This window comes from Triplophysa dalaica, chromosome 11 (assembly GCF_015846415.1).
Source record: "Triplophysa dalaica isolate WHDGS20190420 chromosome 11, ASM1584641v1, whole genome shotgun sequence".
Taxonomy (NCBI): domain Eukaryota; kingdom Metazoa; phylum Chordata; class Actinopteri; order Cypriniformes; family Nemacheilidae; genus Triplophysa; species Triplophysa dalaica.
In genome coordinates, this window is record NC_079552.1 from 19,963,910 (window position 1) to 19,977,681 (window position 13,772).

The window sequence follows — 13,772 nt, forward strand, 5'->3', positions numbered from 1 at the left end:
AAAATAGCTTTCTTAGGTCTTTAACAGCACCTGCTTAAGATGTTTTAACCTCAAATCATTACTTAAAAACTTCTTCCAGGGTTTCATAATCGGTTTTGCTAATATTTGCACAACAAAAAGTAAAGCAAGACCAAAACAATTGAATTAGCAGGCAGGAGAGATTTTTCAGTCTATTGTCTGCAGTGAATAGAGAGGCCTGCCCAGCGCTCGCTAATAGACCAAGAAGCAGTCAAGTCAGACTCGGCCACCTTTCACTGGTCCGCTATGACACGCGGCACCCCACTGGTCTCCAGCTGGCTCAATGCTCATTCAATCCAATGAACCATCAGCTGACGCTCTTTTGTTACCACCAGATGCTCTCTGAACTGTCTAGAGAAAAGTCCAGCATGTGGATACCAACATTCTGTAAAATACTGCTGACATTTTAATAAGTAAGTCCTTCATAAAAACTTTAAAAGATTGGCAACTACAAGCAACGTTTTTACTGGGTACATGTGTGTTTTAAGAGGGTAATCACAGCTATGTTTTATGATATAAACGATGTTCTTGTTTCACTAATAACTTTTGTTTAACATTTGGAAATCAAAGTGTCTTAATACTACTTTTCCAAATAGCATGTTTTATCAACGCAAAAAAACTTCTTTTTGTTAAATGTTTAGTTTACATTTACATTTACATTTAGTCATTTTGCAGACGCTTTTATCCAAAGCGACTTACAGTGCACTTATTACAGGGACAATCCCCCTGGAGCAACGTGGAGTAAAGTGTCTTGCTCAAGGACACACTGGTGGTGGCTGCTGGGATCGAACCAGCAACCTTTGATTTACCAGTTCAGTGGTTTAGCCCACTAGACCACCATCTCCAGTTTAAAATGTGTGTTATCATTCTTCAAAATAAATAGTATAAGCTTTGAAGTTTTATCTTATTTAATAATGTTCATGTATTTTGCGAGTGTGTACAAATGTAAGGATTAAGGTTGGTTATAGTTTAAATTGTATCGATTCCAATTCTTATCGATTCCAAGTTTCGATTCCACATGTAAAAAGTAAAACTTTTAAATATCAACCTGTTTGGTCATTTAGCCTGCTTTTTGACTGGTTTGCAAAAATTTATAAATACCATTTTATCGTACGTTCCCACGCCTGACCCCCAGTTAACTTCCCGTCTGTGTTTGCCTAGTGTCTAATAATATAACTATTTATATTTTATTTCATTTATGTTCATTTACTGTGTAATTATTGTATTAAATAAACGATTTATTGAATTTTGTTGTATGTTCATTTTATTAAATAAACATTTTGTTGAATGTGTCCTGTAGTTTGGTCGCATTTAAACAATCCATATTGTACATTGACATCTAGTGGTTGAGCTTGGTATCGCAGTATAAATTCAAAATAGACAAAAAGACAAGTTCTCTTCTCGGTTTCTTTTGATTGTTATAAAAATAATCTACAGGCACTCTATGGTTTGTGAATGTGTACCGTAAATTCGGTTGGGGTCACAAAAGTGCGCATGCGCAGTAACGTTTGTTTATGTTGTTTAGATGAAACCGTCTACAGAAATAATATATAAACTAGTGGTGGGCCGTTAACGGACTCTTATCGCGCGATAATGTCGCCGTTAATCTATTCTCAAAATTGGGTTGGGAGCTGGGTCTATACTACGCAAGCTATGATGACTTTCACCTTGATATTTTAGCGCGGATGTATACCAGCTTAACTGCACTGTACGGGGCGAGAACGAAATTTTTCAACTCGCGTGATTCGCGTCATTCGCGGAAGCAGAAGCCGCCTCATCATCTCATAACCAGGGCTTCATTCGCGCGATTCGCGCAGCAAGTAGGTCTATTGGCTCTTTGCATTAACTTATAAATCACTCGCGCTTGACACGCCATTCGCGTTTGGTCTGAACACACGTGACGTGCTAACATGGATGCAGCTATGAAGCCGCCGGGTTTGCTTCAGGGAATATTAATTTTTAAGAAGCTTCCCAATAGAAACATCGACAAGACTAAGGTTGTTTGCACCTTGTGCAATGCGGAATTGGTTTAAAAAAAACACTTTCTGTCAACAGGTAGTGGTCTAGCTTTAGTTGAAACCAGTAACTTTGTATTGAGATCTAATGTATTATGGCTCCTGTATGACATATCGCTTGTTGCTCCCTAACTCTTTGTAAGTCGCTTTGGATAAAAGCGTCTGCTAAATGACTAAATGTAAATGTACTGTAGGAGCTCTTCCAGTCTCAAGTACCACCTAAACGCAAATCATCCCTTAGCTAATGCGGAAGTAAACACAAGTTCATTTTATTGAACATAATTTAATTTTCATCACCAATTATCATAGTAGAACAGCTTTCTCAAGCAGTTTGTGATGCATTTTGGAAACAGGAGATGAGCCCCTGGTCTAATGCGCCACCTGGCTTGAGAAACCCGTTCTCAAAGACTTACTTTTAGTCATTATTTGGGTAGCACACATATTCTGAATGCCTTCGGCAGAATTCAAATGAGCCATTTTAATCTAGATTAATCTATATTAATCTATATTAAAAAAATTAATCTATGCCCACCACTAATATAAACATATATACACACAGCAACCATGCTTTGTCCAAAAATATTCACTTATATTATTAATATTCAAATATTCACTATTCAATAGTCACTTTTGCCTTTTTTTATTCCTTCTTAAAGACGTTTTCTTCAAAATTATAATTTTGTGCTGTTATAGACTTCAAGTGTACATTTATACGCCTGCAGTTCAACAAAAAAAGGGCGTTTTTCCATTTTGCATTTCACAAGCAGACAACAATGTTGTCTAAATGATTCCCATTCACAGAGATCCATGAAAACAGCTAAAAGCACGGTATTGTGTGTGCCAAGGCCAGTAGCCTACTCACATCTTCATAGTGGGTAAGTTTAAACACGTAATATGCAAGCATGTGATATCATCGTTTTTGCTAATTCATTTTTTGGCATCAGATACATCCACTTTGAAACTTGTGTTTGTCATGTAAACACTTAAGAATGCATAAAAACAATCAGAAACAACGTGACAAGTGTTTACCTTAAAAGAGTCCAGTTGTTGGTTAATGACCTCTGTTTCCAGTCCCACAGTCTCTTGGGATTCCTCTTGCTTTTCAGCTTCACTGAGTTTTTGGGTCAATACTTTCACTTTGTTGTAGAAGCCCTCCAGATGACTCAGGGTGTCTTCAACCTGTTCTTTTCTGCCGCTTGCTCGGTCCATCAGCTTCCCACACTGCTTGTTCAGGGATTCCAGATCTCTCTTCAGACCCAGTAGATCTGGCGAGGCCTCAGACTCCATCATCTTCTTGCAGCTTTCTTTGGCATTGGCCGTGTTGCTCATCAGATCCTGAAGTTTCCTTACAAAGTCTTTGATAGTGCTCTGCTGACCCCGTAGAGTGTCGAGATCTCTGCCGACCGGAGCCATGCCGTCCAACTCGTCGTCCAGATCTGCAAAGCTTGCAAACATTTCACGAATGCTGTTCTGAAATTGGCCGATGCCTTGGAGTTTGTTCTCCAGGGTGGAGCAAGCGTCTTCCACCTCTTTGGTAACAGAAATGTGGTCCTTTTCAAGACTGTCCGCTCGAAGGAGAAGGTCGGTCACACCGTCGACCTCAGGGACATCTACCACAAGACTTTTAGCAAGATTTTTGAGATCCTCAATCTGCTTGTGGACACCCTCCAAACTGTTCTGCTGGGCTTTCATGTTGGTCAGGTTCTTGGTGCCGTAGGCTTGGACACCCAAAACAGAATGAACCTCGAGCTGTTTCTTGGCACCTTCCAGTTGGACTTTAGCTTCCTTTTGCAAGTCATTGAACTCTTTCATCTTCTGTGAGATATTTTCTAATGATTCTTTCTTGAGCTGTAAATCTTCTGTTAGCTTCTCCACCCTTTTACCAATGGCCGTCTTCTCCTCTCTAACCGTATCGCCATCCGTAGTGACCACTTCCAGGAGGCTGTCTGCAGCAGCGTTCATCATCACAACCTGCCCCCTATGCTTGTCAAGGTCCTTCTGTATGGCCTTCAACTGCGAGACGGAGCTCTCGACCTCCGCCAAGTTCACACTAAGCTTCACGCTCTTCTGCCTGACTACACATTCCTGCAACCATGAGTTCAGATCTTCAGAAATTTCCTTGTACTTCAATGCTTTCTGCATGGCACCTTGAAGCTTTCCAGCTTGCTCAGCACTGCATTTCTTCACATCGTCCCAGTTGGATTTTAAAGCAGAGAGTTGCCCCTGAAGGGCCACCTTCTCTGCCCCTTCTGTACTTTGGAGGAGAGCTTCTCCCTCCCTCGTGATGGTGTTATAGGAGTCCTCATGCTCACAAATGGTCTTCTGAACAACACCGTTCTCTTTCAGTCTATGTTTTAACATTTCTACGTGAGCGGAGACGGGCTGGGGTTTACACTGGTCCTGAAGCGTTTCATTCAGCCAGGACTGGAAGTCTTTAGATGTCTGATGGAACTGCTGAGAGCTGGCAAAGGCTGAGTTGAGTTGCTCAATGCGCTTTCCTGATGGACACAAAAGAAATATATCAGAATATTTTTACAGAAAGCCAATTCAAATTGCTTTAAATCTTAATGAATAAAGAGTAAGAATAAATGGCTAAATCACAGTCAAATTGTTATGATGTTGATGATTAAACAGTGTAACAAATTGTTGTTTCGCTTGACCTTTTTATAGTTCTTGTACAATTATGTGGTGCTAATTATTGTGGTCAATTTTATTTTCAAGTAGCATCAATGTTTTAGTGTATATTTAGACTCATTTTAAGTAAGTCTTAGTTAAACTATTGTTCTGAGGTCAGTGTTTTGCCAGTACCTTGTCATTTCTGCATACGAGTAATAATACCGAACTGCATACATTTTTAGTTTTTTGTGAGTACCGTCGATGGTCAAAAGCATGTTAAGTTTCATAAAAAACAGTAAAAATGAAAGCAAAACACAACTTTTTGAAAAATGTGTTACATTGTGTTATTATTAAGTTAAAGTACGTGGGGATTTTCACAGAACTTTTCTATGGTCACAGCTCTTCAACACAGTGTTGCCAAATCTGTGGTTTTCCTGTAGAATTGGGTTACTTTAAAACTGTTGCCGCAGGTTATGTTTTATTCATGGGGTTACAGTGACCTTTGTTCATCACCTGTCATTCTTAAGGTAAGATGAAGTCCTTCATAAAAAAGAGTGTGCATATGATCACTACAATACAAAAATTTAAGACTTGTTATGACACCTTGTGAGGGCACTTTCTTAGACTACATCTACTAGACACACATTAAAAAAAAAACAGGAATGGTTTCAGCACATTTTAGGGGGAAATCCGGTGAATTCATTTAACGGTAGATGTTGTTAAAGAAAGCATTACGCTCTACTTGAATCTTTCATAGCGTTATTTAGTTATTTAATTATGTACCAAATGTAGGTACGGGAGACATGTATGACAGATAAAAAGCCTTCCAATTTTGTGCATTTCTATGTGTGTAGCTTCATTTTCATCTCAAACAGAAATTATTAGAACACAGTTCTTGTTATGCGATGTTGCAGGAAAACAAAGATAAACTTATACCTGCTTTGTCCTCCAGTTGTTTAAATGGTTTGGAGACGCTCTCGAGCTGCTTTGTCAAGTCCGTTCTGAGGTACTCTTCAGTCACCATGGCAGAAAGCTCTGAGCAGATGATCTCTGCCTCCTTTAGCCTCTTCTTCTCCCCTCGCAACTGTGCCAGGACTTCATTGGTGGACTCCATCTGTTTCTTCACTTCATCAGGCTGGGTGCTGAGGGTCTGCTGGTTCCGAAGTTCATTCTCCAGGCAGGCAACACTTTCACTGAGGCTGTGTAAGAGCTCCTGAAACTGAGTGGTTTTACCTACAGCCTTCTCGATAAGGGCATGTCTCTGAGACAGCTGGCCGGTCAGGTTCAGCCATTTCTGTGAGATTGATGCCAGTTGTTCTTTAACCTTCTCTACAGCCGGATCCTGCTTCTCCTCTGATGCGTTAGCTATGGATGTGGCAGCCTCGTTTAACTTCTCTAACTGAGGTTTGCGGCTGTCAAACTCCTTCAGGAGAATCTGAACAAAAACAATTAAATTAATTACTTCTTACATGTCATACAACACAATGAGAGTTTGAAAAAGAGCATGTGCACAAGATAAAGTAACACGACAAAATAATAAATATGGGTATGCCTCTATCACAGAGAGATTGTGTAAATTCAGAAGACATGGTATATAGTTTGAGTGCCTTTTATGGATATTATTTTCATCCTCTTGAAACATGACAGCCATTTGTCATTGGTAACTGTCCACTTTCTCTGTATAGAACAGTACAGCCAGCATAAACCATCCATCTTCTTTAGTGTTTATTAAATACAGGCATGAGGTCTAAATTATGACAGAATGTTTGCCAGATTTTGTTTTATATGTATTACAGTACTACAATGCTGGTCAAAAGTTTCGGGTCACTAAACTTACTATCTGTTCTAAACCATTAATAAAACCACCTGCATCGCTTGCTTTGCATGTTTAAAATATTTTATTCTAAAGAAATATACTTGACTCTTTTTATTATAATTTTTTTTGTAGGCAAAATAAAATTGCGCTAACTTTTCATTCAGATTCTTTCAATAAGTAGATAAACATAAAAAGCTTTTAAAGGTGCTGCATGTCATTTTTAGCAGCTTCTAGCGCTAAACTGCCAACTGTTCACTCCACCCCTCCCTTAAATCGCCCTTCGGAGGCCGAGAGAGGATTTAAATATTGTCACATTTCGTTTTTTCCCCGAAAGAGATAGCATATTTATGGCACTTCCGCAGTTTAGAATTACTCTAGTAACAACAAGGCGACATGTCAACCATATTCCATGCAAGGGAATAAATGTAGATAGAAATAGTTTATTCTAAGGTAATAAAAACACAACGCTTCATTATAAGAGGTCTTTATACACCTCCGAAGACATACAGTATATGATATTGCATTTCCGTCAATAGATCCTGCAAAAAACTACACACTGGTCCTTTAATGCTTTCAATACTAAGGGCCCTATTTTAACGATCTGAAACGCAAGTGTCAAAGTAACTTTGTGGTTACTTTGACACTTTAGTAAACTTTACTTTAGTAAAGTGTCAAGTAACTTTGTGGGCGGGTCTCGGCGCTGTTGCTATTTTCCCGGCGGGATAAATGGCTCTTGAGCCCGGCGCAAATCTAAAATGGGTTGGTCTGAAGTAGCTTCATTATTCATAGGTGTGGTTTGGGCGTAACGTGAAATAAACCAATCAGAGCGTCATCCAACATTCCCTTTAAAAGCAGGTGCGCAAGTTCCATTATGGATTGCTATTATTATGGCGTATTTACCAGGCGCAAAAATATGAGCACGCTCAACTTAACTGGTAAGTTGAAGACTAAGGTTTTTAATATACTTACATTATGGTAAAGGTGAATTCACAGTCTTTTTTTTTCAGTCCTTCAGTTTTTTCAGTTTTTCAGTCGATTTTTTTTCCTGGTTCTTGACGGACAAACCAATTTGTCAGATGTCCTTATATACATATATGTCTTATTGCCACTATTGGGCAAACAGGTCTGATCCTTAATTACTACAATTAGCCTGAATAATTTTTAAGCTAGATTTATGCCTATTTTTTCACATCTTCGTGGCACACCACAATGATTTCCGTCATCTCATGTGTTAATATTTTTTTAGTGTAACAATTTATGATTTGCAAAAATAACTGTTGCATCTGGGTAGATTACATGAGCAAAGTGTATGCGCGTTGTGCACGCTATACATTATGGTCAAGCATGCGCCCTTAAAATAGCATAATGAACAATGCGCAACGCGCCACTGACTTTAGACTAGGTTTTTTCTGGTCAGTGGCTCAATTGTTTAATGGAACAGCAAAATAGCACCAGGGATTGTTTGCGCCGGAACACGCCTCCTTTTTTGCGCTGAACCGCCCAGGGAGCGCAAGTTCATTCACTAGTTTAGCGATGTGCTTCTGTGGAGGGAAAAGCGCGCTTTGCGCGGGTGAAAAATAGGAATGACACATGCATCGGTGTACAAAGTCAATTGCGCTGGGTGCAAGATAGGGCCCTAAGCCTCTCAGGGTGAGACCTCAAAAAGCTCCTTGATAAAATGACAAGAAGTTTGAAATGTGACTACACTGAAGATAATCAAACATAACATAGTTTTGATTTATGTTAGATTAGCCACAACATAATTCCTAAAGTTACAATTCTGTCATAGTTTTATGTTCACCTTAATTCTAAAATGTGTGAAAAAATCCCATCCAAGTACACAAATGTATGTTTCCCTGAATAATACCGTGTGACCGCCAGTACCTGGACTTGTTGCTTTTGTGTATTAAGCATGTTGGGATCTACAGACAGAGGACCCAGCACACTCATCATCAGCTCTTTCTCCTGCAGCCACTGCGAGAGCTGCGGTTGAGTCGTCTGAAAGAGCTCTAGCATTCGGGATGACTCCTCCAGATGCCGCTTCCTGATCTCCGCTGTGCCCCTGACCTCCTCCCACCCTGCATCTGTGTGAGAAGCACATTACACACATCACTTCATCACTCTGGGCTTCACTCTAGCACTGATACAGCAACTCCTCCTCTCACACGAGGTTTCACTAGAGCCGGTGCGCAGATTTGCACCTGGTCAACCCACGTCGCAGATAAAAGTAGATTCATGCTTTTGAACATGATGGGTGCATACCGATCTTTGCCAGCATGTGCTTCCACTTTTCTGCTTCGGGTGAATCGGGGTGTTCCTCGATCAGACGGCGCAAGCTCTCTCTCAGCTGCAGGACCTGTTTGTGCTTTTCTTTCATATTCTCTTCAAAGGCCTGCAAGATAATCAGCTGTTTCAATCTTCAAATGCTGGCAATCGAACAGGCTTCTAAGAACATCTTATACGTGAACCTGGGTGGTTGCTAGAGCATCGCTATTTTCACATCTGGTCTTGGTATAGCTTGATTGTTTTTTGAAAACAACCAAACAAATCTAGTTTTAATATTGCATTCTCATTGTTCTTCATTATTCACATAGCAAAATGTAGAAAGTTGTGCATCTTAACTGAGGTGTAGTCCTATGTACAGCTTGATAATAACAGCGGATCAAACACTGCTAACAAATGTGAACATTTTAATTCATTAAAAAAATCTACCTTCTGTTGCTCTATCTGCGTTTTTACAGAGTCAGATGGAGGGTTTCTCGAAGATGCTGCTGTCTTCTTTGTGTCCTCTATCCACTTCAATAAAGAATCAGACTGCTCATGGACCGCTTGGATTTTCTTCATCAGATCACTGAGCTCAGAGGATCTGGCCTTTAACAGCTCTCCGAGATCCTCGTAACTGCTGTTAATGCCGGACGTGTTCTGCTGTATCAGCATCAACTCTAATGGAAAAACAAATCATTTGTTGATTTAATATTTAAGAAAACATTATCAAGGTTAATTTTCTTTCACAACTAAACCACTGTATTCTCTACATAAGGCTCCAATAGTATTAAACAAGTATGTACATTACAATGCTTGAAGCTTTAGAGTCTGGCTATTATATTGGTTAGCCAATAAAGTCATTATTGTATCAGCCAAATTATCAACATGAGGACAGTGTGAACTTTCACCTTGGTTTGTCAGATATGATTGGCTTCCTGGGCCAGAACCATCACCAACAGCCAATCCTAAAAAAACAGAATAAAACATGTAATCCATCTGTTTGTCCCGCACGCTGGATGGATTTAATCAATAACGACTTTGGACATGTGATTAGATTTCTCATAAATTCTTAAAATACTCTTTGGCAATACCTGCGCTGTGATGTGTTTTGGCTTTGGCCGGTGATGTCAAAACACTGATTAGACTACATAAAGCAGACCCTTTGCTATTTATATCCTGAACTGGTGGAGCCTTAGACGTCCATTCATCCAACAAGCCCTGCAGAAAACATTAAGAGATCATAAGAGCAACTTTAAGACCTATACAGCATTAATCGCTGGTTGACAAGCGTGAGATATGTGTAAATAAATTAAATTCCCCTTTGAGGAGTAATGAAAACCTAATTTTCTTTCAGACATAAACAGGGCCAAATTGTTTCAGATTTCCTTTTTGGGTAAGTCCACGTTGCTGTTCATAATGGTATTTGGCATTGTAATCGATTTTTACGCTAAACCAATTCTTTGACATTTTGGTTTATTTTCTGAACATGACACACACACACATTCCTGTACGGTGAGCAGTATTGCACTGAGAGTTCAGCGACTACACTCCTGAAAGTTCACTCTCTCTGCTATAGACCCTACAAAACAGGAATGTGTGCAAAAACATCATCCTGGTGTGAAACCCGCTTTTCTCTAATTTGTTTAAAGGGTTTAAAATACAGAAGTTGTCACCGGAATCTCTCTATTTTGAATTTGTCCGTTAACAAGACGTTTTAATTGGTATTCAAACCAGGAAATTAATTTGAATAGAATAACAAAAACAATTAGTCAATTTAAACACTGCCGTAATGCTAATTTATGTGAGCAGGTCCATGCTGCATCCCAATTCACCTTATACTATGCACCAAAAGTATGTACTGTTTTTGTCATGCAAAAGAACATACATTTTGGTGCATAGCAAATCTGTATGCACGCATTGGGACATACTGACTCAAAACGATTGTTGCCTAGACCACATCATGAAGATCAAAATACAGCTCGCATTTAAATATTTATACATTCATTATTTCATGTCATGTTGACTGTACACTTGCAACTGTACATTTATTAATTTAGTGAAGTATCTTTTAATACATTTTATTCATGCAGTGACGTCACTAAACTCCGCCCTCTCGCAGTGAGTTGTGGGTAATATCAGCCGTTAAGAGTCCATGGATTCACCAGAGCCTTTAAATATGGGAGTTACGACACTCGATCTTGTTGCCGTGTGTTTCAATCAGCCATCAATAGTTCCAACCAAATGACACGAGTTACTTCCGCATTCCATTCTTCGCATGGAAATCTATGTGAGTGTCGTAACTCTCGTATTCAACGGCTCTGGGATGAACACTTCAAATTTTCACTGGAAACAAGTTTTTTCAACATGTCATTACAACCACACAATAAAACATAATTTATTCCTGGATATTTTACAAATGTGATGTTGCATAAATCACAGCAAACATCTTCTTGAAGGTGCATCAAGGTCACAACAGGTTTTTACAGTAGTGCAGGTCATGTGATAAATGCATTGGGAGACGAATCATTTCTTAAGATCTGAGTAAAGTTAAAGGAATATCTTATATTCTTAATTCACTGCACCGTTGGAGGCTGAAGGTTATGGAGCAGCAACATAAAGGCTGAGGAGTGAAATCCATCACTCACGTTTACTTTCAGCAGCTCTTTTCTCAGGCCTGGCTCATTGCAGTTGGGCTGAAGCACTGGCACTTGCTCTTTTGTCTCCTCCAGCCATTTCATTAACACCCCCGCGGCTGCTTTAAACTCCAGCAGCTGCTTCTGGCACGACGAAACCTCCTGCTTTCTATAATACACGACACACATGCACACTGAGGAGTAATAAATGACCAGACAGCTGGCGAAAAACAGAACTGGTTTTATATTTTTATCACACTGTTCCATTACAGCATGTGGCTTTTATTCTCGAAAAATACGCTAGCTAATAAAAACCCTTCCTTTACAAAATTATATGAGCCTAATAATATTCATTTTGATATAACTCAAACGTTCTCCTAAACCATTACACCTTCCACATTATACTTCTGCAATTAATGCCAAAAGAGTTATAAAAAGAATAAAAAATAAAACCCACTTTTCTGGGCAGCTTTACATAAACTAAATTCATACAACTCTCGCTAAAATCTTCTCTACAATCACTTACTTTTCTTGAACGGTATCTTTAAAAGCATTGAAGCTGTTGGATATGTTCTCCATCTTGCTCTGAATAAGAGCTTTACTACCATCAGGACTCATCTTGCTGAGTTCATCCGTTAGTTTTCGAAGGGTTTCCACATCCTTAGCATGCTCGACTAACTCTGCGTTCGAGTCCTACACAAAGATTTGATTAGAAGTTTGAAATGAAACGGATTGTCGTACATAAACAGACACATTTGCAAAATGTAACAGAGCTATCATGTTTGCTGTTCTGGTGTGGTACCTGGATGAGCTGAGAGAGCTCAGTGACGTTCTTTCCAGGTCCGTCAGTCTCTGCGAGAGCCTTCGAGCTCTTCACCACAAACTGCTGAACCTTCTCAGATGTCTTCTCAAACTGCTCCACCTTGTCTCTGAGCTGTTCCATCTGAGTCATCTTCTGTCTGTGCTGCTGAGAGGCGTCCGTAAAGCGCTTAGACAACGCCTCCATCTTATCCCGCAGCAGAGCAGCAGCCGCCGGGTCAGCACTCTCCACAAACGTCTGCACCTTTGTCTTCATGGTGGTGATGCTGCTCAGCCTACTGGACATGTCCTGCTCCAGGGCCTGACATACATGAAGATCAACTTTTTAAACAAAGTATGCTTTTACATTCCACTACCTTGGTCTACTACAAACTGTGCTCAAAACACGATAAAAATTTAGCAAAATGTGACTACCAGTACTTTCAAGTAATATGGTCAATTTCGCCCCCGTGTGTCACTTTCTGCAAGCGTTTGCATTATGCATTTATTTTGTAACACATTCATTGAATTAAAGTTCACTCACAGCCTCTTTGCTAAGCGCATGTGAAAGAGCATTTGAATCAAGTGGCACTTGTGGAATTTCCTTCACACTCTCCTCCACCTTCTCCATCCACTTAATCATCTCATCCAGGCCGTCCTGAACACTCAGAGAGCGAGTCAGGGTCACCTGCAGCTTTTCGTTGCGGTCGCTTACTGACTTCGACAGGTTGTCATATCTTTCGATGATGTCATCTACAAACCGCAAACACAAGCAATTATTTCATTTTTTTTGTCTGTCTAAAAGGCCTGTACATAGGCACAGATAATTCTATAAAGCGTCATTACTGGACAGAATAATGTCCAATTTGGCACATAATCAATTTATTGCTATAAAAACCTTTAATGACTTAAATGTTTTCTTAAAAGCCATATGCAAATTTATAATTTTAAACCATTGCTGAGTATTATCTTCATAAAAAATATAAAAAAAATATTTTCAAAGAGAAAAAAACATTTAAATATGTCATTTTGCTGGTCAACGATTGGTTTTAAGGGATCAAATTATCACCCACAGGGAAACTTTAACTCCATGTGTCCTATTTTCAAGCTTGGTCTAAAGAGCAGGGCGCAAGTGCACTCAGGTTGTGTTCGAATGCACTTTTGCGATTTTAACGACGGGAAAACAGTCGCGCGCCCGGGCGCATGATCAAAATGGGTTGTCCTGATTCTCTTAACGAATCATGGGTATTTTTTGGGCGTAACATGAAGTAAACCAATCAGAGTCTCATCTCTCATTCCCTTTAAGAGCCAGTTGAGCTTGCACCACTACATCGTTATTTTGCAAGAGCAAAGAATGGACGCTTCTCCAGAGAGGAAAGGCATCTACAGGACAAGCCGGATTTTTATCTTTAGGTCCACATTAATCATCTTTTTCATTGTACTCCATTTATTTTTATATTTGGCAGGCTTTTGTGCTGCTGCGCTTCCCTCGTTGTGGACCCGCCATGAGGCGCATTTTCTACTAAAACGCTATTTAAATAACAAAGAAAAAATTCAGTTCCTCGAAATAGCACTGTGCCAACAATGCGCCTGAAAACCCCTCTTTTTTAG

At 39.6% G+C, this 13,772-nt stretch overlaps 1 protein-coding gene across 4 annotated transcripts in view; it reads right to left on the minus strand.

Moving 5' to 3' along the window:
- dst (dystonin) overlaps positions 1-13,772 on the minus strand; it is a 171,242-nt gene that overhangs the window by 49,832 nt on the left and 107,638 nt on the right. For all 4 annotated transcript variants that reach the window (XM_056760083.1, XM_056760086.1, XM_056760084.1 and 1 more), the window contains exons 50-60: positions 12,706-12,914; positions 12,166-12,483; positions 11,890-12,056; positions 11,376-11,532; positions 9,822-9,948; positions 9,639-9,695; positions 9,178-9,407; positions 8,728-8,857; positions 8,350-8,549; positions 5,586-6,084; positions 3,063-4,531 (exon numbers count right to left, since the gene is read on the minus strand). In XM_056760083.1, coding sequence (XP_056616061.1) covers positions 3,063-4,531; positions 5,586-6,084; positions 8,350-8,549; positions 8,728-8,857; positions 9,178-9,407; positions 9,639-9,695; positions 9,822-9,948; positions 11,376-11,532; positions 11,890-12,056; positions 12,166-12,483; positions 12,706-12,914 — 3,563 coding nt within the window. The remainder of the gene's footprint in view (positions 1-3,062; positions 4,532-5,585; positions 6,085-8,349; positions 8,550-8,727; positions 8,858-9,177; positions 9,408-9,638; positions 9,696-9,821; positions 9,949-11,375; positions 11,533-11,889; positions 12,057-12,165; positions 12,484-12,705; positions 12,915-13,772) is intronic.